The sequence below is a fragment of the Lepidochelys kempii genome, chromosome 6 (assembly GCF_965140265.1).
Source record: "Lepidochelys kempii isolate rLepKem1 chromosome 6, rLepKem1.hap2, whole genome shotgun sequence".
Lineage (NCBI taxonomy): Eukaryota > Metazoa > Chordata > Testudines > Cheloniidae > Lepidochelys > Lepidochelys kempii.
The window spans coordinates 43,656,725-43,681,960 of NC_133261.1; the positions used below are offsets into that span (position 1 = coordinate 43,656,725).

Below are 25,236 nucleotides of genomic sequence, written 5' to 3' on the forward strand. Positions count from 1 at the left end.
ACTAGTTAAATGAGGCTTAGATTTAATGAGGCTGTAAGAAAGGAATTTTTTTCTCATACTGTAAATAAGGTTCCTATAGCAATGTCATTGGGATTAAGGTGAAGATTCCTTTTTCCTTTTAAAACCACAGTAGCCCTGGAAAGGTAAGCAGGCAATCTGAAGAAGGCATTTTTATGAAGCCTTTGAAGAAACGATTGGTTTGGTCACACTCAGGCTAAACAAATATAGTAAACAAAGTGTGGCATTATAAAAAACCCAGGCATGAAATGAATATTTTTCAAGGGATGGAATTCTCGGTTACTTTGGTTCATGGCATCTTTAGTCAGGCAAGAGGGCAGCAAAATGGGCAGCCATTATGTACTCCACAATAATTTACATATAGTCTTGGACACCAGAGCCTATCGTTCGGGGGTAGGGATGCTGGCAAAGACATCCTCTGTTCTTTTCACATACTGCCATGGGTTCTTTACTTTGTAGAGTTAAACTATGCCCTTAGTTTTGATTAGCCAGTCACAAAGTGTAGGCTATATACGTGAAGTCTATACGGCACTACACCAATTTACACCAGTTGAAACTCTGGCTCAGTATATTCCTAGGGATTTTGTAACGGCAAAATTTGGCCCATTAGAGTTATAATTTAATAATAGACTGGTTAGTTCATATTAATTGAATGACGCAGCAGAGTGATAAGATCACTAAGCTTTCAAGAACAGGGGAAAAAACTCTTAAGTGCACTCTAAAAGGACACGGTTGGTTAAAATAGTTTCAAATTTTTGACCTACTTTACAGTTGTAATAATCTGGTGAAGAACAGTGTTTGGAGTTAAAATACATATTTTTTTACCACATTTCTGCCACTGAGCAATGTAAAAATGAACCCCACAGCCACTCTTAATGTCTGACCCAGCAATATTTAGGTTGTGTTTTTTTGTTCGTTTGTTTTTTGGTTTTTTTAAACCGCTGCAGAGGTTGCTTACAAAAGATGCATGTGGTAATTTTCAAAACCCATTCCCAGAATTGCTCTGGTGTCAGTTGTGGTATTCAAGAAAATCAGAGAGTAAAAACAGGAAAGCCAAATTGGCTAGTGTGCCATAAGATAAAGGCGATGAGTGTAATGTATGTTAAAATAAGTAGTATAAAACTGGTAAGGGTATAAGAGGTAAATTTTATTTTAACATTTCCAAAAGGACATCATGAACAGTGGAAGATCCTTCAGATTTGTTTATTACAAAAAATGCTTCATTTAAGCATGGCTTAATACTTTATTTCTAGGTCATCAGTTCAAATCTAGCCCAGATGAGCCCTGCACAAAAGCTGTTACCATCTGATGACGGCTTTGGCTTATGTAGAAGTTTTACTGTTTCAATCCACTTAATACTGGACAGGTGTCCACATCACAGCAGCCGCTATTAGAGTGGGAACTAACTTGTACCCTTGTTCATTGTCACAACAGAGGTTGTGCTCAGCTGCCTTCAGCTGGGTCACATCAGTTAGAGGCTACAGAACTTGATTCTGCAACCTCGGATGACAAATGTTTATGGCTGGCTCCAAAAGGAAGATCCAGACAATAGAGTATTCTTGGGGGGGGGGGGACAATTCAGGATGAAGATAATTGGATCCACACTAGCAGCCATAAACATTAGAGCCTTCCTCTCTCAACACAGAAGTTTCAGTCTACTTCCCTTTCTCAATCGAGTTTTATATCCCAACAATGTCTCATGTTTGTCCTCTGCAGCATGTATCTTTTTTCTGGTGCTAGGCATTTGGCTTAAACCTTGCCAAAGGATGTTACTATGGGCAGGATTTTGATTATATTATCCAATGCAATTGTGAATCCATGTGCCTCTCTGTTGAGAAGGCTATTTAATGCGCTCTCTCTCTCTCTCTCTCTCTCTCCATTTGGAAATAATGGTCTTGTAAAAAAAAATTAATTAAAAAGTCTTGAGAAAGTAGTTAATTATAAAAAAAACTACCCTGGCCTGAAGTATAAAATACACTGCAGATTGAGGACTCACATAGGGGTGCATTACTAAAATAATTAATGTCAAACTTTACATATCACACACACAGCAAAGGCTGCTGCTGCTAACATGAGTCCAGTGCTCGCCTAATATCTGTGAACATCTCTTGTGCCTCACATCCAGGCACTTTTAGATATGCTAGTATTCCTTTTTGATGTGGGCATATGATTTAGTTTTTTTAAAAAATCAGCTTTTTTACATGAGGGCAATAGAGAAGGGGTGAAATCCTGCCCCCGCCCCTTTCCTGAAGTCAGTGAGACTCGTACCATTGATTGCAGTAGAGCTCTGCCTACACTACTTTTCCCTGGGTCAGGCCCCTTACTGTGGTGGGTGCAGGTGTGTGTGTAAAAATCATAGAAATGTCAGGCTGGAAGGGACCTCAAGAGGTCACCTTGTCCAGCCCTCTGCGCTGAAGCATATGGAAGAAATCCAGTTTTATAAGCAATCAATGGGGTGGGGGGAGACTGGTCTTGGGCGGTTTTTTGACTCACTTTCCTTCTATCTGAACATGCACGTGCCCAGGGTAGTTCACAATATGTTTTCATATGTGTCCCTCGCCAAACCGCGTTTTGTATTTATCAACTACTAATATTGTGCGAGTCTTGCCCTTATCAGTCTAATTTCTGATTGCTGCTGGTTCTTGACGTTCAGCGCTTTATCAAACATAAGATGCTTGGCTCTCATTACCACTGATCTCAGCATTGCTAATAAACAGCAACACCAAGGCCATATTTTCTAGTTCCTGTCAGACCGCTGCTTTCCTGGGTGAAATAGAAGTCCTATTAGCATGCTCCTCCTCATTGGCTCTGACAGCTTGATTAATTAGACCCCCCTCTTTAGGTGACCTCTGCACTGACACAACAAGGAGGTGAATATAAAATGAATAGTTTGCCCATATAATGGGCTACTGTAAGTTTCAGATTTTTATCACATCAGATTGTCTGAAGTTGGGAACCTGTATTAAAATCTATAGTGTATAGCAATAGGTGACTACAGGTTATGACCTGCAAACCTTTACAACATGGTTAAAGAGTTGAAAACAAAAAATCCCAGCCATCTGACATATCAACTTCTCCTCTAAGAATTGTCCCTATACTGTCGTGGCCATACAATACAAATCTAATTCCTTTTTACGTTATAAAATAAAATGACCTTTTGTTTTCAACAGATTTTTATTACCAGAAAATACAGCATGTTAACTTTATGGTCATTCAGCCTCCCAGAAAACAGGAATGTAAAAGCTGTTGTTATAAGCACCACTCTAGTTAAATGTCAGTCTGCCTTTCCATTATGAACTCCTAATTCGGGGACTTATAGTAGAGCCCTGCAGCAGGCCTGGGATCCCACAGAACCCTCTGCCATAATAGTGGGAGCAGGATTTTAAAAGTCCCACGCAGGGCTCTAGTTTATAGCTTGTCTGTAAAAACTTACTCTAAGCTGAAACTTGGCATGGCAGGTCACAAACTTTCTCTCTTACTAAATATAACTTTGTTAAAATACAGAAATACAAAATGCAGAAGGATAGATATTCTCATTTCATCTGCATTTTGCACTGCTATGGAGCTTCATCGTCCTCCACTGAAGTCAGTGGGTGTAGGATCAGTACCATGATAGGAAAAATTGGGGCTCAGTCTTGAAAGTTGTTAGATTTAGAGCTAGCAGTTGAGAAGGAGCAGTGTTACTAACAGTCATCATTAAAACAAAACACAAATATTTTAATTAATTGTCAATTTATTTTAAATATTAAAAGATTTTCCCCAGCACTAAGTTTTAACCTCGCTCTGAAGTTACATTGTAGAAGCTTTGTTATTTCACTTTAACTTTCTGCTCTCTCCACTCACCCCAGTTTTACTCTAGGATAGCAGTTCTCAAACTGAGGGTTGTAATTCCGTTTCAATGGGGTCAGCAGAGCTGGAGCTCTGTGCCCCAAAGGGTGCTGGAGCCCCTGCCCTGAGCCCTACGGAGCTGAAGGTAGGAGGTCGTGATTTTTTCGATTGGGGATGACTTTTTTTTTTTTTTAAGTCCAAATGGGGTCGCCAGCACAAAACATTTGAGAAACTGCTCTAGGAGACTAAAATTCCTGTTGAGTTTTATTGCCATTGTGCGTGAAGTCATGTTGCATGTGAGGCAGATAATAGTCGTGACTGTAAGTACACTAAGTGGAAAGTCCATTCTCTTTTCAGAAGGTTTTCTTTAGAGTAACAGCAAATTGAAAGAAGTGCTATTCCCTCTTCATAACCCAGCTATTGTCTCTCTTCCCTGGCCAGCATGCTGGACTTGACTTTGCACCCTGGCTTACATTGTGATGTCACTGAATTTCCTGTCAGCAAATGCTATTCCTTATTTGTTAGTGAGGGTATAAACAGATTTATGACTGCCTTTGTAGAGCTGACTGTGCTCAGGAGGATGTGTGCACGCATGTGTGTGTGAGAGAGAGAGAGAGCGAGCAGTGTATTATCTTTTGCATCTGCAGATATACTGCTGACATTGCAGTCACTTATAGGAAAAAGAATTTGAGACGCTTGACCCTAGACAGCTCTGCAACAGAGCTGGGCATTGCCTCAAAAGGTTGAGAGAGAGGGTGAAGAACCCAGAAATCCTGTGTGGTGCACAGTGCACTCAACTCCGGTTACAAAACACCTCCCGTGGTCAGGGCTCTGATGCTGATCTGGTTGGTGGTCTCCGTTCATTCCATCTCATAATACTGAAACATTCAATGAAATCAAACGGTGGCAGATTCAAAATGGATGAAAGGAACACTGTTTCTAGCCCATGGAACTCATTGCCACAAGATGTGTGATTAAAGTCAAGAGCATAAAAGGATTCACAGAAAGACTGAATGTATATATGATAAGAATCTTCAGAGTTGTAGAAATACATATTAAAACATGAACAAGGGCTTTGGATGCATGCTTCAGGGCATAAACTAACCTCCAGCTTTCGGAAACTTCACCTACCTCATGCAGAGTTTCTTATATCTTTCTTAGTAGGTTGTACTGGCTGCTTCAATCAGAGACAGGATACTGGACTACATGGACCGTTGAGCTGATCCAGTATAGCAATTCCTAATTCTTATGAACTATCAGAGCTATCTGAGGCTTCCTCCGTAGTCTTTCCATATCTTCAGTACGCCCCCAGTTCCCTCTCTCCATTGCCTTTGGGCCATCAACAGTCCCATTTCTTCACCATGAACATCTTATAATTTTTTTCTTTTCTTTTTTTCAGTATTTGCATGTAAGGCACAATGACCAATTTAGCTAGGCACCATTACATATAATAAAAGGAACATCAGTGATCCTCAGTGTGAAGAAACCAGCATACCTTCCTAATATCCCCTCAGTTGTCTCCTCCTTTCTCACACAATTATGCAGTGCCTCCAGGACCTCCCACTTCCCTCCAATGTCTAGTCTTCCAGTGGGCCACACCAAGAGGGTGAAATTCATCCCTAGGCACAGGAGTGAATTACACTCATAAAGAGTAAATAAGGTTTGGCTGGATCATGAAAGCCCGCACTCATTCAGCACTTCCATTAAACTCAGCTGGTGTTACATGTATGGAGGGGCTGAGGGATCAGGCCCTAAATTACTCCTTTGGGAAAATGTTAATCCATCACGTTGATGTATTAAGTTACATAGGTTAGTAGGAATGTGGATGCATTTGTGTACAGTTACGTGTGAAGGAACTGGAGCAGTGTATAAAAAATATGCACCTGGCATTCATCTTGTTTGTGACCTTCAGCATTTAATATTGAATAAACAATCCCATTGTTTTCTGGCCAGTTCAGGCTCTCAATAATGCAGGGATATTAGACACTCTACGTTGCTAAAGAAACGTTTTAAACAGCATTGAAAAGCACAAGTTTCCAGAGACTGCTCCTTGGAAACACTGGTTCAAATTCACTACTGGTGCAAACAGGCACAACTCCTTTACTTTCAGTGGAGTTGTATCTGTTACACCAGTTCAGATTTTGGCCAAATTTGTTTTGTAACAAATTGAAATAAAGTTAAAAGGTTAGCTGCCTTTTAAACGTATTTTATAAAAGTTATTGTTTTCTGTTTGTACTGTGCTTTTAGAAACTATTAGATATATCTCCTTGCAGATTTTGACCTTTTCAGATATCAAAGATTGATTCTTCTCTTTCTCCACCCCTTTTCCTAGAGTCTTTCTATCTACATAATGAGCTCTGTCCTAATTTAATCAAGATTTTTATACTGCACTTCTCACGATGTTATCCGTGCAAACCATTGTATTTTCAGCAGAGCCAAAACAAACATGAAGTTTGTTTGTTTTTTTTACTTCAGTGATGTTATTACAGAGCTAGGAAAAGGTTACCAAGGTGAAACTACTGCTTCAGATCCAGCTGGGGGAGCTCAGACCCTTTTTATAAGTCACACACAAAATGTTTGGTCTTGCATGGATGCTAGAAGATCATTCTTGTGCATACTTGTACGTTTGGGCAGATGTGTCTTACTAACATGGATGTTCATTTTATTTTGCATTCAACCTCTGGGGTAGGGTTCCAGCCCCAATCTTTTAGAAAGGGCCACGAAAAGGTCTGTATTTAAAATGGTAACACTTAGGCCCTCAAATATTTGTAGCACTGCTGAGCATTGCAGTTGTATTCAACATAGTGCAGAGTTGTAGAATTCAAAATTTGGACGTTCTTACTCTTACTAAGTCTACAGTCTTTTCTAAAGTAGAGTAAAATTAGCCCTAGAGTCAAATTTGAAATTATGTTCATAATTTTGGGATATTAAAATACTTCCCAGAGCTCATTATCTAAAGCCCTAAATAAAATTGCAATATAATTAGAGTTTAGGGTTTAACCTCAAAAGGTTTAAAGAGTATTTTCTTTTCAGATGAGCAATGAAGTGTTCAGATGCTTATCAAAGCTACTCCTCTCTCCTCCCGCATCTGCTTCTCAGTGGTGCCCCTTATATCCCCATTTCGTTCCGTATTCCCCTCCTACATAATTCCTGCCCTCAACAGGCCCTATGTTCTTTACTTCCCACTTTACACTTTTCTTTCCCCCCTGTAATCCCCCAGGATATTGTTAGCATCTTGGTCTCCTGCCTTTCTGGCCCTGTTCCTCAAAGTCTCCCTAACACAGATAGTCCACTATATGTTCCTCCACACAACCTCCTTCCATTCTCTTCTTGCACACTTTTATTCCATACCACTGAAGACCAGTTGTGGTGTCTAGATGCTTGTCTGCTGGCCTCTGGCACTGATAATGCGAAAAAAATGCAAGTTCTGTTACCCTGTGGTGGTTCTCCAGTGAGATACATACTATATTTAGCAGGCGTGGGCAAACTTTATGGCCCGAGGGCCACATCTGGGTATGGAAATTTTATGGTGGGCCACGAATGCTCACGAAATTCGGGTTGGGGTGGGGGAAGGGGTGAGGGCTCTGGCTGGGAGTGTGGGCACTGGGGTGGGGCCAGAAATTTGAAGTTCAGGGTGTGGGAGGGGCTCTGGGCTGGGGCAGAGGGTTGAGGTGCGGGTGGGGGCGGGGGGTGAGGGCTCCAGCTGGGGGTGCAGGAGGAGGCTCTGGGGTGGGACTGAGGGGTTCAAAGGGCCGGATGGGGATCAGGGCTGGGGCACAGGAAGGGGTCAGTGTGCAGGCTCTAGGCGGCACTTACCTCAAGCAGCTCCCGGAAGCAGTGGCATGTCCCTTCTCCAGCTCCTATGCGGAGGTGCGGCCAGGTAGCGCTGCATTTGGGAGCTACGGGAGCCATGCGGAGCCATGGCATGCATGCAGCGGGGCAAGCCCCTGACCCCACTCCCTGGCAGGAGCTCAAGGGCCTGATTAATATGTCTAAAGGGCCAGATTGCCCACCCCGATACATGGTATAGTAGGACTGAGAATGGTAGAGCAAATAGTTTGGGGCCCCATCACAGAGGAAACATGGCCCTGAAACAGATCTTCAGAACTGAAAGTAATTGCCCTTTGAAGCATGTTAGTGAAAGATGGGACTCCAAGAAGGGAGCAAGTCAGAAGACTGTTGGGAGATAGGGAGAAGGAACCTGTTTGAGGATGTGTGAGAAGTTCCCCATGAAATAAACCTTTTTCCTTTCATACGAAGGACTGAAAGATGTATCCATTTCTATGTCTATCCTTAAATCCAAGCTCTGTCTCCACAGACAGTCTAGGCCAGATGCTCAGCTGCTGTAAATCAGCAAATGGCTTCAATGGAACTATGCCAATTTACAGCAGACGAGGATCTGGCCCTCTCTTTTTCAACTGTGGGGCTGCAAATTCAAGTATAGAGCTTCACTTGAAATTAACCTAACCTGAAACATCCATTTAATAATTCATATAGTTCTGAGGATGGAAGCAAGAACAATTTGAAGCAAGAAGCATAGTTCATACTTGAATTAATGGTGGCAGATATAATTGTGTATTGCACTCATTTGCTAGCTTTTTTTTTTTAAAACGCAAGCTCCTTTGTAAGAGGAAAATGCTGTTGTGGGCCATTTCCCTTTCAGACACCACAGTTACTCACTGATTGCATCTCTAAATGTTTCATTCTTAGGATCACAACTAAGGACTCCACTGACCATACTAGTCTGAGAACCACTGATGTGCAGCAAATCACTCCATTGTGAGGTCATCTAACTCATTGTGATTCCACATGTAAATACACACAAATTATGTACACACATTTTTGTGTGTGCAGTTGCATGCATCCAGTTTTGAAAAATGGAGCATAAAGTAAAGTGTAAAATACTGATGTCAGGCATTGCAGAAAATAGCTACCACATGTACACTATATGCTTTCAAAATTAAATAAACCATGTCTCGTTACGGCAATCTAAAAATTGAAAAACTGTGAGAAGCCACTGCCAAATCTTGGCCCAGATCCTCCGCCCCATTAAGTCTGCCATGTCTCCCTCTGGCGGTGCAAAGCAGAGTTAAATCTGGTTTAGTTTGCCAGTTGAGGATTTCCTGTCAGAAGGGAATCCGCAGGTGGTATAGGGCCAGTATAGTGACTTCTACACAAATCTCCCCTCCCTGTCCCCGATGAAGGGGCATGGCTCGAAATAGGCTGCATTATCTGTCTCTGGGAACTAGGACCAGTGCCTGTCTGCCACAGGATCAGGAACTGCAAAGGGACTTACTGACATCTTTGCTTCCCATCCCTTGTTTAGAATTGCACAGCTCAGCTGAGCCAGAGGATGTGGGCCAAAGCTTTTCTGGAGTTATCAGCATCGCTTCAAAAAAAGATGGTTGACCCCATCCCCATTTCACCTTGTCCCCCACAAAAACAAAACTAAAGTAACTCGGCTGAACTGGTTGCAGAGTGGTAGCCGTGTTAGTCTGTATCAGCAAAACCAACGAGGAGTCCTGGCATCTCAGAGACTGCTTTCTGATATTACTTCAATAAGAACAGTTCAACTAGAGGCTGATAGCTTGTGTAGATCCCAGGGCATTTTCACTCTGCCCCATAGGGTGAGAGAGCCAGGGAGGAGAAAATTTGGGCCAACTGATTGAAAGGCAGTATTGCACTGGCTGAGTAGGACTGCCAAAGTACCTCTATATTTTACATGCCATCACTCTTTGCCGTAGACTGCATTAGAGTTTTTCATGCATCTGCTCATTCTAGAGGTCTACAAAAGCAACATGACTAAAATAATCCTAATATTGTGCACCAGCATAGCGGTGGCCACATGAAGTACTCTAAGTGCTTTACAAACAAAGAATATTGAAGTCCTAAAGAATTAAACCTCACAATCTTTGTTGGGTTAGACAGTATTAGCCTCATTGTACGTAATTCCTCATTTTAGGGACATGAGGCACTGAGGGGTTAAGCGACTCTCCAGGATCACACTGGAGGTCTGTAGCAGATCTGGGACTAGAACCAGTCACCTGACTCTCAGACTTGTTTTTATGTCACAAGACTATCCTTACGACAAACAGCTGCGAGAAATACACTATATTTATTCTTTAAATAAATTTTCGCACTTATTTATTGCCTGCTTCAGTATCTATCATGAAATAATATCCCAATGTTTGCTATAAAAAAGGGTTTAATCAAAATTAGGTTCCATGGAGCTGAGTTCCAGGGTTAAAAGTCTTTAAATTATACAGCTCTTATCTTGTAATTCATAGATGGCTTTTAAAAATGCACTTACTTAATCCATTTTACACTATTTTTTCCACTTATTTTGTTTTTACTTACAGTACATACACACCTCTCTACAACAATTTTCTGTCTTCCCACGAGGCACTCTCTGTTGTTTCATTAAAAGGAGAAAGTCGCATGTGCTTTTCCTCCTTAGCGAACATTTATGAGCTGTATGTTTTTTATTGAAAGGCTCTTCTTTATTGTGCATAAAGGTCATATCTTCCCTTTACAGTTTGTTCAGTTCAGGACACTCTCCGCTATTAGACCCTAAATGTAAAACTGAAATAGGTACTTTCAGGATGTGTTTATAGGGCAGTTCTGTAATTGAACAATTCTGGGAATGCCTATTACTGCTCTGTTCTGTCATTTTTGTTCTACAAATGGAACTACTATCTTCTTCCCTAGCAATCTCACACATTTGTGTGTTTGCTCTAAGTGCTGACCAAAATAAAGAGCCCGTCATCATCATTATTACTTGTGTGTAACTGTTTCCTTTGGAGATGGATTTTAGGCATTTCCCCCACTATTGGCCTGTGGAAAGAAAACAGACATAGCCTTGGCCTACACTACACAGTTAAGTTGATGTCAGGCTGCTTACATCAACCTGATTATGTCAGTGTACACACTACAGCCTTGCTTCCGCCAATGTAAGCGCCCTACTACACCGATATAATAACTCCACCACCACGAGAGGGCTTATGGCAGTGTAGTCAGGGTGATGCAGTGTCTGTATAGACACTGCATTACTTACATTGGTTGTTGACTCTCACTCTTGTCAATTTTACGGCTCCAGCATGCAAGAAAGCCAGGCTGTCACCAGGGTAGGTAGGGGGCTCCAGCAACAGTCCAGCTGCCCCCTGGGCTGCCTGCTCAGCCACAGCCTGGCTGTCCGCTGGCTTCTCACCCACCTGTTGCCTAGAGGCTTCCAGTCGCACCGCTGCTTGGAGGCTCCCTCTGGGGAGTGCTGGTACAGCCCAGAGGCTCCCGACTTCCTGCCACATAGACCCCCAGTGGAATCATTTTGGGAAAAGGAAATCTGATGAGAAACAAATCCTGCGCTGCGTTTTGGCAGCAGAAGGAATTGTTTTCCTTGTTAGGCAGATTTCACATGCACCCGCAAGGGGATGTAAGTCTCGTCATTAAAATTCCCCTCCCTCTTGCTTTTATGTCAAGTTATGTGTGTGTCTCTTGCAGTACAGGGTGTGAAGAAGTTTTGTGGCCTAGTGCAAAGCATCTTTTTAATTGCAGAAAAAGTAGCTTCCAAATTGCCAAGTGGAGAGGAATCTGTGGGGAGAGTGCTGGCCTTCTGCAAAGAAGTCAAGAGCTGAGGAGAGAAAAATTGGCCAGGTGTCTGCCTTTCATCTGGATATTCAATGTGACACATCTGGTGCTAGTATAACTGCTATTTCTAATTGATAAGGACGTTTTGCAGTCATGGGAGGGTTGAGCTGTCAGGTGAGCCAGAGATCAGGAATTATGACAGTTTCATGGCATGTGAAAGATGCTGTGAAGTGCAGTATGATTCTAGCCAGCGGTGGTTAAATTAGGTTCTCTTGGATTTAGTCTGATGTGCAGGACAATATCATTCCATGCATTGTGTAGGAGGAAGTTAGGGTTTGTTCAGGCCCACCAAATGCACAGACAAAATCACTTGTAATGTCTGATTACCAATCCCATGTTTTACTCTGGCTCTGGGCTCCAGGGATGGTATTACTCAGCAGTCTAATTACTTTCTTTTCTTGAAAATGTCGTAAAAATCAAGTATACCATTATTATTTCCAGGAGCCCACTAGTCACTTTCACTTGGTCCCCAATCTTGCAAATTTGTCAAGAGTCTAATCATATGTCCTACTGACTAAGCAACCTTGAGAATCAATTTTGTCCTGTGCTTCAGCATACCAAAGGCTTGTGTAAGGAAAACTGATTGAAATCTTTAAAAAACAAACCCCAAAAAAGTATCTTCCACCCCCAGCTATGGAAATTTCTTTTAACAAGTAATCAGCCCAGGAAAATTGTGTGGAATGTTGGTAACTACCGGTACAAGTTAATTTTCTTCTTTGTGAAATAATTTAAAAGTATAACAGTTATGACTAGATCTTGCTGTTTCGGCATGCAAAAAATATATCATGCAATAGATAAATCATGCAATAAACTGTAAGTATTTGCAATAGGGAATCTAATAGAGGCACTTAATGTTATATTACCCCTAGTCCAGTCTTTGCCTCTTACTCACTATACATGTTTCAAGATGGTTGGGGGTAAACAGCTATTCATTGGTCCACTCAAGGGATTCACAGTACATCAACTTTGTTTTGGCTTCACTACAACACGGCAAAGTACAAAAACGGGATGACCTTTCTTGTGATCTCAGCTAAACCTGAATCTGTGTCAGAAACCCATTTTTATTAACGTTGTTCTGAACAAGTTCTCCTGTGAGTGCTTCTAACAAGCTTCAACCTCTCTAGAAACTTGAGGCAGCCTAAAGGGCAAGTGAATAACTCTGCTGAGTGAGGGCACAATATTCTCATTGAATATGCACAAGCATTAGTAAACTCAAGCTGAAATAGCTCCACCAGGAATTGCAGTTTAAATCTCTGTCATCCCAGGGGTTCTTTCTGTCACCCCCATATACAATATTTATTAATTGCTTATGAAAATGTTTAGTGTGTTCAAGAGAATGTTTTACACTTTATACTATGCACACATGGCACTACTCGGGAGGTTTGCGAGAAGTTGTCTTACAAGTTAGTTCCCATGTGGTGTCTGTTAGTCACAGCTAATTATTAAGTCTTTGGTGAATGCAGACTACATTGGAACTCTGATTCCCTTTCTCCTCTCCCCCCACTGCTAAAGAACAAAAAATACTGCACACAATCTAGGTTTATTGCATGTATAATTCTCCAAAGAGCTCCAGTAAGATAACAGCTATGGTTTTACATTTCAGGTATAACTGTGGCATTACTACAGTACTCTTTGCATGAGAAACATGAGAAATGGGTAAAGAATCATTAATTGATAGTGACAAATTCAACCCCCTCCACTGTGTGTGTGTTTTGTCAGAGTAGAGTTTGACTATGGTTTGTTAAATAGTTGAAAAATTAGCCAAATTATGTTTTAATTTTAAAATGGAACTCTGAGAAATGTAATCATCTGCATATGTTAGAAACTAGAGTATTACAATAAAGGAAAGATTGTTAGCTAATTTAGCTGTTTGTTTCAGACACCTGTGAGCAAGAAACTGAACTTAATTGCAGTGGAAAAGAATAGCAAAAACAAAAGTTCAGACACAGCAGAGTTCAGGGACACAAATTCCAGTCCAGATTCAGCCTTCACTTTCTGAACCCTGCTGAAATTAATGGGAGTTTTGTCATTGACCTCAACGAGTGCAGGATTAAGTCCTAAATGGAACTAGAAGTTTTCTTTCCATATGTAAACTCAGAGGCTGCAATCTTGCAAACTTTTACTAAGGCCAGTAATCCTGATGTACATGCATTATTATGTATGGGACTACTTGAAGGATGGTCTGTCTATTGTACACTATAAATTGTTCCTTTCAATGAATCTGGTATCTGCAAAGGTTCCCATAACTCTTATACCAGAGTCATCTTTATAGGACAAAAGAACCTTCCATTTCACATACAGTAGATTGAACAGGTGTTCAGAATACCAATCCCTGGGTAAATACTGATCCTCCTCAGATCAACTTCTGATAAAAACAAAACATTTGAATTATGAAAATGAAAAGTAGATTTATAATCTCAAAGGGAAATTGCCAGTTTAATGTAGTCCCAAATATAGGTGTGTGTATGATATGAAATGCCGGGGGGGGGGGATGGGTGAGGATATGATTTACGCAGTGGAGATATGTAAGTCTTGCTGAATTCACTGTAAACTGAACATTTAAATAAATATTTCCTTGAGGGTTTTTTACATTTTTTAATGAGAACAGATTTCATCTATTTAAATGTTCCTTTCCAGAGTAGTGATTCAGAAAGACACCACCTCTGTGGTAGTACATAACTTGAGAGAAGAGAAGCTAAAAATCTAGAGAAGGCCCATTATCTAGACCTGCTTTGCTTGCTGCCTGGATCCCAGATTTTAGTCTGAGAGCATCTCTAATAGAATGTAAAACTGACTAGTTTAAGTGCCCAAGCCACATGAAATGCAAAACTGCACAAACGGTGAAAAGCAAGTGAGGATTTGAAATTCCTTTGCTTGTAATAACCTAAAAAGTTGTTGGTAATAGAGGTAAGGATATAATTTTTATCTTGACAACATGCATTTCACATCTGATAACAGCTTTTATATTTCAACATCAGAACTACTCAATTTTGCTTTCACATTTTATAGCAAAACTTTCCAGGAAAAAACATTTGTGTTAAATATTATAGTTCCTTTCATCCCCATAAAAAGACGGTCTCTCTCAATCAGATGGCTTCTATAATAGACCCTCATAACTGTTATGGTGGAGAAAACTCAAGGGCCCATTTGCCCCCAGAATTAAATATGTATTAAGGTATTTTAAAGAGTGTAATATCTTTTGAAGGTTATCACTTACAGTTATGTTGTATCATTTCACAGTGCTCTAATGTTAGAGATAATAAACATGACAAGTAAGATACAGTGGTGTTAAGGTGTGATTAGTCTATGAGAAATTTACCATGATACAGCCATGATAGATTATACAGGGCCTGTGACTGTTGCCACAAAGAAGGTACAACTTTTCTGTGTTCCCATCTTCTATTAGGGTACCCTGCACTGTAGGTGGTTCTCTTTTCCCTACTCCCTGCAGGAGGGGGCGAGGGCTCCAGCTGGGGGTGTGGGCTCTGGGGTGGGGCCAGAAATGAGGAGGTCAGGGTGCTCTGGGCTGGGATTGAGGGGTTCGGAGGGCAGGAGGGAGATCAGGGTTGGGGTGCAGGAGGGGGTCTGGTGTGCAGGCTCTGGGCAGCACTTACCTCAAGCAGCGAAGATGCAGCCAGGCGGTTCTGCGCGCTGCCCTGTCCACAGGCGTCGCCCCTGCAACTCCCATTGGCCACGGTTCCCGGCCAGTGGAAGCTGAGGTGGCAGCGTGTGGAAGCCCCTGGCTGCCCCTACGTGTAGGAGCTGGAGAGGGGATATGCTGCTGCTTCCGGGAGCCATGCAGAGCGGGGCAAGCCCCGGACCCCACTCCCCGGCTGGAGCTCAAGAGCCAGATTAAAACATCTGGAGGGCCGGATACGGCCCCTGGACAATAGTTTGTCCACCCCGGTCTAGGTGCTTACCTTAAAGTAAGAGAAGAGCCCAAACCCAAATCCTGGAACTGACATCCCCCAAAGATCTAGATCTGAACACATTGACTGTGTCCTTTCTTTATGATGGGTAAACCCAAGCCCCAGAGTCGAATACCCTTGAAACTGTAGGAAAGATGGGATCCTGATCTAGATCCAAATTTACAGCTAGGGCACTTTTTTTTTTTTTTTTTGTAATTAAAGCCCTTTGTTTTGGGAACAGTCCCTTCCAAAGATGAATGTGCTTTGTTCCATGAGTGATCTTAAAAAGACAGGAGAGATGGTCAAAACAGTACAGAAAAATTTTCAATTTAGAAATTCCAAAGGAAGAAAAAGATTGCTGTATCAGACTGAGACAGTTTGTCTTATTTTCCCCCAAAGGACACCATGGTTTAATGGATGGGGCTTTAACCTACCCAGAGGTCAGTCTTTGCTGGACAAGTGGAACCTTATCCCTGAGGGCATTGATATACTAATGACACATGGACCTCCTCTTGGTAAGTGAAGGAAAAACTGTGTGTGGTTTTGTATATAGAATGCACTTTTAGTGCAAGCAAAACTATTAATGCTTTAAGTGACATAGAACATAATTTTACCCTAACGCAAAACTATGAATTTAAAAAAAAAATTAAAATGAAGTCTAGTACGATCATTAAACTTAGCAATTATACTGGGCTTCTAGGTATTTTTTAAATTAAATTTTTTGATTTAGTGAAGCCAAGGAAAATCAAAGGCGTATCTAGCTGCACAGCCATTTGAGTTGGATCCTTTAATTTAAGGATAGTATTCTATTTGTCTGACAAACAAAGCTTCCAATCACAAGGGCCTAGGATTCTCCGGGACTGACTACAACATTTTGAAAGATTGGTCCTCCCTCGCAACTACCACCACCAGCACTGGAACATAATGTTTATTTAAGCTTTTTATTGGGTCAAGATTATATATAGTGGTTATCTATACACTATACTTATATAGTGGCTATCTATCTACTCTTCTTTACTCTTAAAAAAGTATTTGCTTTGTTAAACCAATTTACCAAAAGTTCACAATTACGGTTAAATGTTAAAAATTGGATTACATTGATGAAGGACCAAAATTCTGTCGCCACCTATTCATTCAAACTACACCCATTTATTTCCGTGAGAGATGAGTACACATATCTGAGTGCAAAATCTGAGTTTTCATGAGTGGCGTCTTGAGCCAAATCCCTTTTCCTTTACTCACATGAGTACCCCATTGATCCACAGAGTTATGCTGTGATAAGAGTCATCTATAGGGTTGTCCCCTGATTGCCTCAGAAAGCAGGTAAAAAGAGTATTCAGCACACGTGATTTTAAATAGAGGGTGGGATTTTCTAAAGTATTCGGTTTTGGCCTAAGTCTGATTCCATTGAAGGGCAAAATTCCCATTGATTTCAGCGGGAGAAGAGTTAGGCCAACACTGAGCCTTTTGGAAAATGCTACCATAACCCTTCTTCATGCTGTGTTCCACCAAGTCACACATTTCTGGTTCCTGCTCTGTAAGACATAGATATAAATCTAGGGTCACATCCTTAGCTAGTGTCAATTGTCACAGCTCCGTTTAAGTCAGTAGAGCTGTGATAACTTACACCAGCTGAGGATCTACCTGTATAAAAATGTTCTGTCAGGGTGAGGAAGATCAGGTGCATGCACACATTAATTAGTAGATTGTGTGGTTTTGCTAAGTTTTACCCAGATCCTCAGCTTTTGTAAATTAAAGAACTTCCACTGACTTCAGCAGAGCTATGCAAGTTTGCACCAGCTCAGCATCTGAGCCAGCCATTACAAAATGCTATTTTAAACTGTGTATATGATATGCTTTGAAAATGGCATTTAAATGCCAGAGACCAGCTGAATGGTCCAGCAGGGTTTCTTGGTGGATGGAGTGTGAGGAACTTAATGCCTGGTAGGGCATCACAGCTAAGGGCTTGTCCACACTATAGCAGCACAGCTGTAGCAGTTGCATATAACCCCTTGCTTGCTACAGTGATGTAAGGAGGTTTTCCAACACTGTAGTTAATCCACGCCTCCCTTTCCCCTCCCCCCACCCGAAGAATTCTTCCATCTAGAGTGGGACATGGGTGTCTTAACTACATTTCTCAGGGGATGAATTTTTTACACCTGTGAATGACACAGGTAGGCTGACCTAAGTCTTAGATTTAGACCAAGCCTGAGTTAGGAGTCAGCAATCCTAGCAGAGCTGGACGTAGTGAGACTTAAGAAGAACAGAAGAAAATTTTACACTAATAATATACTCAGTGCTTATCTTTAGCCTGGTTATTAGGGGCATTCAGCATATAATGCTACCAAGGGAATATTGTAAAAATGTGCAGGTCACCTTTAAATCCTCCAGAGCCAATGTGTGTCTTCAACAGAGCTGTGATCTAGCACTCCTTCTCAGTGTAATGCCCTGTACTTTGAAAGCCACCCTTCTGTTGTAGTGATTAATTTCTTATATTTTATCTATTTACTTCTTCCCAAGAAACAAAACATAGCACAAGCATGTTTATAATTTTTCCTGGTTGCTAGATTTCAATGGGCTGCCAATCTGCATATTGTAAGTTGGTTTCCCATAGTGTACTTTAGTCTCAGCAGCATCACTATATTTCTTAGCTGAATTTTTTGAAACATCCCTTCTAAAATTTTACTCCACTCCTTTAAAAAAAAAAAATCAAAGCAAAAGTATAGCCTCCATTTTGTAGATACAGTTTACACCAATTTTAATTGTGAGCATAGATCAGGGCATTAGAAGTGCAAATAGTGATATCGGGCCTCAACATGCCTGAAAATATACCCCAAATATTGCCTTTTACAGTGGCTACATATTAATTTAGGTAAAATTATGTCATTACCGACCTTAGCTGTTTGACTGGTTTTGAAGAGTACATATAGTCCAGTTTATGTCCCACCATTTTTAATCAGCTTGGGCCAAATTTATCTCTGGTATAACTACTTTGAAGTCAATAGAGTAACACCAAGAGTGAGTTTGCTCCTTCTTTCAGCTATGGTTTATCTTTTGCCTCTCACAATCCTTCACACCCTTTTGAATGTTAGTCTAGGCTGTAATAGTCCAGACAGCCCACATTTATACTAATCGATGTCAAATTTTATGGATTTTCCATATTAGTTATAGAACTAAGTGGTTTTCACTTTAAAAGTAGTCAATTAGCACTAGGTTGCTTGTAGCTGTTTCCCTGTCGCTCTGTGCTGCCTATTTTCAGTGACCTAGGGCTCCAAAGTAACCCAGCACTCTCAGACCCTGGGCCTCTGGAAGTTGCTGAAGATGATATATTTTAAATTTCTGGGGTGGCAGAGGTGCCAGGTGTGAGAACTGATCCTTCCCGTGGCCTGACTCTGGAATAACTGTGACCAGCACGTTTTACCTGACTAGCTTGGGAAGTAGACTGCTACAACAACAGCAGAAGGGAGGAAATAAGACAGGGGTGTGCAGTGGGGAAGGGAGGGGATCAAGAAGGGGAAAAAATTGCAGCACTGCCAGGAATAAGAGTCACAAAGCTTCCACTCATGAAGAAGAGTCTAAAACTCTAGTTTAATAAATCAAATCACATACAGAAAATGTTAATTAGGCAGGAGTGGGGGGAAGGAAAAAGGAAAAAACCTCAGGAACCTAAGGAAGACAGAGTGAGAAGTTTCTTAAAAGCCATTGTATGCTTTAATGGAGAGGCTAGGATTACAGATAATGTAATAAACCTTTAGTGAAATATGGCTTCCTGAAAGTCTAAACGAAACCTTACCTGAATAGAGAAAATTAAGAGTATTGATTGCATTTTGCCCTCAGGTTTTCGAGACTGGGTTCCAAAGGAGCTGCAGAGAGTTGGCTGTGTGGAACTGTTGAACACTGTGCAAAGGCGAGTAAGGCCCAAACTCCATGTCTTTGGTGGAATTCATGAAGGTAAGAAATAGTAGGGCTCCCTAGGTCTGTATGAGAATCCTTGTGGGGGAAACAAATAGATCTCTGTGGTACTTTATACCAGATGTGGAGCGTTCCATTTATTATGACTAAGGGCTTGTCTACTCGCCGGATCAGCAGGCAGCAATCGATCCAGGAGGGGTAGATTTATCGCGTCTAGTATAGCCACGATAAATCGACCGCTGAGCACTCTCCCGTCAACTCCAGTACTCCACCAGAACGAGAAGCGCAAGCAGAGTCGACGGGAGAGTGTCTGCTGTCGACGACCGCAGCGAAGACACGAGGGTAAGTAGATCTAAGTGTGTCGACTTCAGCTACACTGTTCACATAGCTGAAGTTGCATATCTTAGATCGACCCCGCGTGGTACTGTAGACAAGCACACAGTAGAATACAATGGGAAAACAGTCAGATCTGCTGGGTGCTCAGCACTTTGGAAACCTACTTCTTAGTGTCCAAAAAAAGACTTAGTAGTCCAACTTGAGGAACTCATATTTTAAAATATTGACTACGTACATGATCTCCATACCTGCAACTTGCAATAATTGTGCTGTGCCAGTTTATTTGCTTTCAAAGCTTGCGGGGGAGGGGGGAAAGAGTTCTCTCATATGCAGAAGAATAAAAGCAAATTGAAATTTGTCTTACCAAACCACCAGAAAGTCCCAGTTACTCCAAGTACAGGAGCCAGCAAAGGAGGTAGAAAAGACAGGGTGGTATTCGGAGAAAGCTTGCTCCATTAAGTTACCTCACTCAGTATATGGGGGAGAGTGCAGTAGAAGGGAGGGCAGCTTGTCAGGAGGGGAGAGAGGGTAATCACCACAATTCCTTTGAAATCTACTTCTGAAGTCATTCTGCAATACATTTCATGAGGTGTAATCTTTCAAGGTATGTGAACCTCAGAAAAGCTTTTTCAGAAGATACATTGCCCCATTTTTAATCTCACACCAGGCAGGCGGAGTGTGAAGCTTCAGAACAATAAGCTCATTTTGTGGGGATGGGAGGGAATGAGAGATTAAATAAATACATTTGGAGGTTTTTAAATATTTAATACACTTTGTGGCTTTCATATTCCAATGAGACAAATACTAGGAGTCCAGCCTGGGAGAGATAGTGAGACTTTGTGACCCTAGGACTAAAAATTACACACTAAGTGCTTTATATTCCCCCCGCCCCCCCTCCCGGAGATTTCGCCATTGACTCTAATTAAGCTCTCCGTAGGCTCACAGAGTTGGAGAACTTTATAAAAGAACAGACAGCTTACTCGCCTGCTGTTGTTGATTTTCCGAAGCCCTCATGACTTTACACAATGAATTTTTATGCTTGGGTTATAAAGTCCTGTAAATAAGGAGTTTATAACAGAAACGTTGACATGACCTTAACTATAGTGGTATGAATAGCAGTACTCTAATGCAAACCAGAAAAGGATTGGACGTTTTCTATAAATATTAATGCTCAGATATTAATGATAAGTGAATACAAGAAGACTTCCAACTAGCACATGCAAATTGCCTATAGCCTTTTGTAGGTGCATGGTAAGCTGAAAGTAATCAAACTTCCTGCAGTAATAGTGTTAAGCTGAGGGAAAGCAAAGGCCTCTTAGCGTGCAAGATCATCATGAAAACACACTGTGGAGTCATGTACACCTTACATTTAAACCTTGTAAGTAAGATGGCACACTCTACAAGCATAAAAGGAGTCTTATTTGAGCATTCAAGGGCACTAAACAAAGATCCAAATCGTGCTCAGTTGACTAAGGCTGAAGGTAAAGGAACTGCTTACTACAGTAAAGTGAGTAAAATTTCGCCTGAATTTTTCTGAGAGTTTAAGAATTAAGGCACAATTAATTCAGGACCAAATTCTGCTCTCAGACCACATGCACCCATATTTTATTGAAGTCCGTAGGAGTTGCAGACAAGTATTTGGGGCAGAATTTTGCAGTGAGTCAATTAATTTTTTTAAAACCAGTATTTTTCCAGTGCAAAGTGACCAAACTCAAAATTGCCAGCTTAAATAAACAAAACAATACAGGCAGACCACACAGCAATTGTGAAATGATTAGTCTCTGATGGACATTTTGGTAGCACACACTTTGTGTTAACTTTCATGCAGCAGTGATGTGTACTATATCACATTGCAAAAGGAAAAATATTTTCCCTGAGGTTTGGCCTGCTAGTACAAACAGTGGGAAGTTCCTCTCCTCTGAAGGACCAGTCACAAGCAAGAAATTTGGTGCCAAGCCCTTCCTATTCTGTCTTGTCTCCTGTGTCTTTTCCTGCCTCTCCATGAGGAAAGCAGGAAGTGTCATCCTGGGGCACCATCTTTCAGGGCCAGACACAGTATCGTGGGAGACAGAAAAGGTGAAGCTTGCTTTTGCCCTTGGCACAGAAGAAGTGCTGACAGTGCCATCTGTCCATCCCATCCAGTCCTTCAACGGGCCAGTGTGCCTGAAAAGTCAGCTGCCCCCCCAGGCCTGCCAGTGGGAGTCAGATCTGAATAGGTATCCGAGGAGAGCAGAGAGGAAGAGGTTAAAGCAAAGGAGTCCATTCAGACTCCTCCCACCCCCACTTTTTTGAGGGAGAAGCAGAGACTCTTTTGGGGGCCAACATCTATTTCAACAGAACTTATCATAACTCTCTGCTCTCCCCAAAACAAGCTCCCTGAGCAGGCTGTTCCTCAAAGGTTCCCCCATCTCCTGCTCTACCCTCAGTAATCTCCAGAGACTGTTACTAGTTTTCATTCTCCCTCCCCAGCACCCTATAAACACCTTTGAGAGAGAAGGAGGAATGTGACTCAGAGCCTGCCTGTCCACCATTACAGGAGTGCAAGGCACTCTCGCCACTTCACCTCATGCCCCTACAGGAGGGCCAGGAACAAGTAGCATAGAGCTAGCTACATAGGCTTTACCTCACCTCCTGTGCAAGGAGAACCCCAAGCAAGGTGTCCAGATCCTTTGAATGGAGTTGAGGATGGAGCAAGGCCGAGAATCTAGCCTTACATTCCTAAAGGCTGTGTCCACTAAAGAAGTAAGGTAGAAGTCCAGGATCACTCTTGGACAGGTTGGGACAGCTTGTGGTCTCCAGGCCAGGTGATCATCCCTTCTTTATTTTTCATTAAGAAAACAGCGTGCTTCACATTTGTTCCAGATCCCTTACCCGTCTTCTCTCTTCTCTCTTTTTATCCCACTTCTGCCTTAACCTTAAGGATGGTGGGGAATCCTGTGAGCTTTCCTTGGACATCCATAAGCCTGTGATGTCTTATTGGTTCTATATGTAGGAGATCAGAAAGCCCCTTTCTCTCTTCATTGAGGATCCCCTGCAAGGAGCTCAAAAGCTCTTGGACTGCCCTCCCCCCTTATATGCATTCCTACATCTGGCTCACCTATGACTCAGTGAGCCTCCCCTGCTTGAACTAGCTCAAAGCCCATTCTTTCATTACGATAAGCCCCTCTTGGGTCAAGAGAGGGAAGAGGCCAGCCTCTGTGGAGACACCACATAGCAGCCACTAGAGCTACACCCACACTTACACTTTGTACTACCATTCAATCTCTCTCTGTCAGCAGTTGTGATGGTCAGACAGTAGAATTCTCCAAACAATTGTTCAGCCACAGCCTTAAGGTTTGTGGGAGCTAGTGTCGCATTCTTCCCCTCCCTCTTTGCCCAGTCCTCAAGCCACTTCAGCTCATCGAGCTAGCCCTTCATTTTCTGTGCCTTGGGCTGGAATTGCTGGTTAGATCCATTGCCCAGGCTGGGAAGCCAAGCTACAGAAAACGCCTATTCTTTCCTGCTAATTGATTTCTGAGGTTTAGCAAGCCAGTGTAAACACCTGCCCCCACAACCCTTGAGCTGACAAACTGGACAATATGGTCAATGCAGGATAGGCCAACCAAGTTTGTTTGAACTCATTGAGAGGATGTCTGCAGACCAAGTGCCTAAAAGGAGAGGAGTTTTCAGCTCTTGCTCCTGATTGGTCCTTCACAACCTGACACTAGAAGCATGCCAAACCACAGAAAACCAATTAGCTCAAAGAAAAGGAGGGTTTTTTGCCTTTTTCAGTTGCAGTACACTAAAAGGCCTTTCTGGTCAGAAAACTCTGCACTTGTTCCAGATACAGTGCATTGCATTTATTTATTTTTTTAATTGTAACTTTGTGGTAGCTTTCAAAAGCTCATAACATTTTGACAGGATTCACTGACTTTTATTCCAAAGCCCTGCTTTCATAACAGGTTTTTGCACTGCATAAGGTCACCATCGTTTGTTTGTTTATATTATACTGTGTGTGACATGTTCTCCCTACAGGTTATGGCATTATGACAGATGGTTACACAACGTACATCAACGCCTCAACATGTACAGTCAGCTTTCAACCAACCAATCCTCCAATTATATTTGACCTTCCAACCCCTCAAGGATCATGAAGCACTACTGCACAGTTAAATGGGGAAGGTCTATAAACTGCCATTTTCTAATTACGAAACTTACATTCTCTTACATGTTTATCTCCAAAATTATGTGGGATTTTTTGTAAATTGCTGGTACAAAAAGAGAAAAAGAGGTTGTGCTTTTTGGAAATGGAGCGTCCATTTTAAATTGATACAGCATTGTGAATTTGTAAAATGACCTTTTTTTGTTTTCTCAAACTTGCCATTGTAAAATTGTTATAGTGTTCTCAAAAGGACAGCCAAGCTTTCTTTTAACAAGTGAGAGACCTTATTTTAATATTATATTATAAGCTAAAAAGGCAGCATTTAAAAAACACCAAATTTGCACAACTGTTATTGTTTGAAAGTTTTTAAATATAATTTTTTCCTAGTTAAGATGTCACCTTTCCCATCTCCCCCTGCAGTTATCGTAAACTTTTTTTTAGTAACGTAAACATGATTTAGGGGTCTGTTTGCCCCTTGATGAGTGTGCGTGTACTGTAGTTCCCTCCTATTACCAGTAATGTGCAGCAAGGGGAGAACAGACTTCACAGTTGTTTGTCTCTGCCTACTTTAAATATAGATAGCTGCATCCTATATGTGATTATCTACCTTTTTATTATTTGGGGTTTTTTTTTAAATTATTTTAGCTTTAAAAATATGGGGATGAAAGCTGCAAAGAGCAGGTGTTTCATGCAGTAAAAACATGTAAATGCAGGCTCCTTTTAAATATGAATTTATATATATATGTATTTTTTGTGCATTATAACTAGGAATTTAATATTGCAAGTATAGCATCTGAAAAATTATGCTGTACAGCACATCTAAATTATGAAGGATGTGACATTTTCCAAGTGCTCAAGGCCTTCAAGAGCTTGAGTTAAATCTTTGTGCAGTTTCAGGCATGTATAGAATCAAATGGATACAATCAAGCCTAACTAAAATAAGGCTTAGTTGTCCTTTATATTTAAATATTCTTGAATTGTCTTTTTATTTCTTTTTTCCTTATTTTGCACTGTGTGTAAATGCAATCTTGCTAGCACAAACTATTGATGCAGATAGTTATTTCTGTTCTACCACTGTAAATGCTATTGAGCTTTGTTCTGTTTTATGTTACCTTGTTAATGGAATTTAGAAAAGCAGTTGTTTCTTTAAATTTATTGTGATATTATATATCTAGCGGCCTTTATATGCAAATAAAATTGCAAGATTTTTAAATACTTGGTGTTAAAGAGTCTTTGAATTAATAGTTCCATGGGCCTTGATTAGAAGAAGTAAAAAATTCTCATTTTCCATAAATTTTTATTGCTCACCGTTCATGGGATGGCAATTGGGTCGATAAAGCACTCAGTGGACTTTTCCTTCCGTTCCTCTGCCATCCATCTTTCCACAGCTTTTACATGGAGATTTTGTATTCAGGTGTAATTCAGTGTGAACTGAGTTTATGTGCAGTT

At 41.3% G+C, this 25,236-nt stretch overlaps 1 protein-coding gene across 1 annotated transcript in view; it reads left to right on the forward strand.

The window, feature by feature from the left end:
* Positions 1-24,962, forward strand: part of MPPED2 (metallophosphoesterase domain containing 2) — a 130,957-nt gene extending 105,995 nt beyond the window's left edge. Inside the window, exons 5-7 of the mRNA XM_073347782.1 lie at positions 15,798-15,913; positions 19,236-19,349; positions 23,661-24,962. Coding sequence (XP_073203883.1) covers positions 15,798-15,913; positions 19,236-19,349; positions 23,661-23,779 — 349 coding nt within the window. The 3' untranslated portion in view covers positions 23,780-24,962. The remainder of the gene's footprint in view (positions 1-15,797; positions 15,914-19,235; positions 19,350-23,660) is intronic.
* The last annotated feature ends 274 nt before the right edge of the window (positions 24,963-25,236 follow it).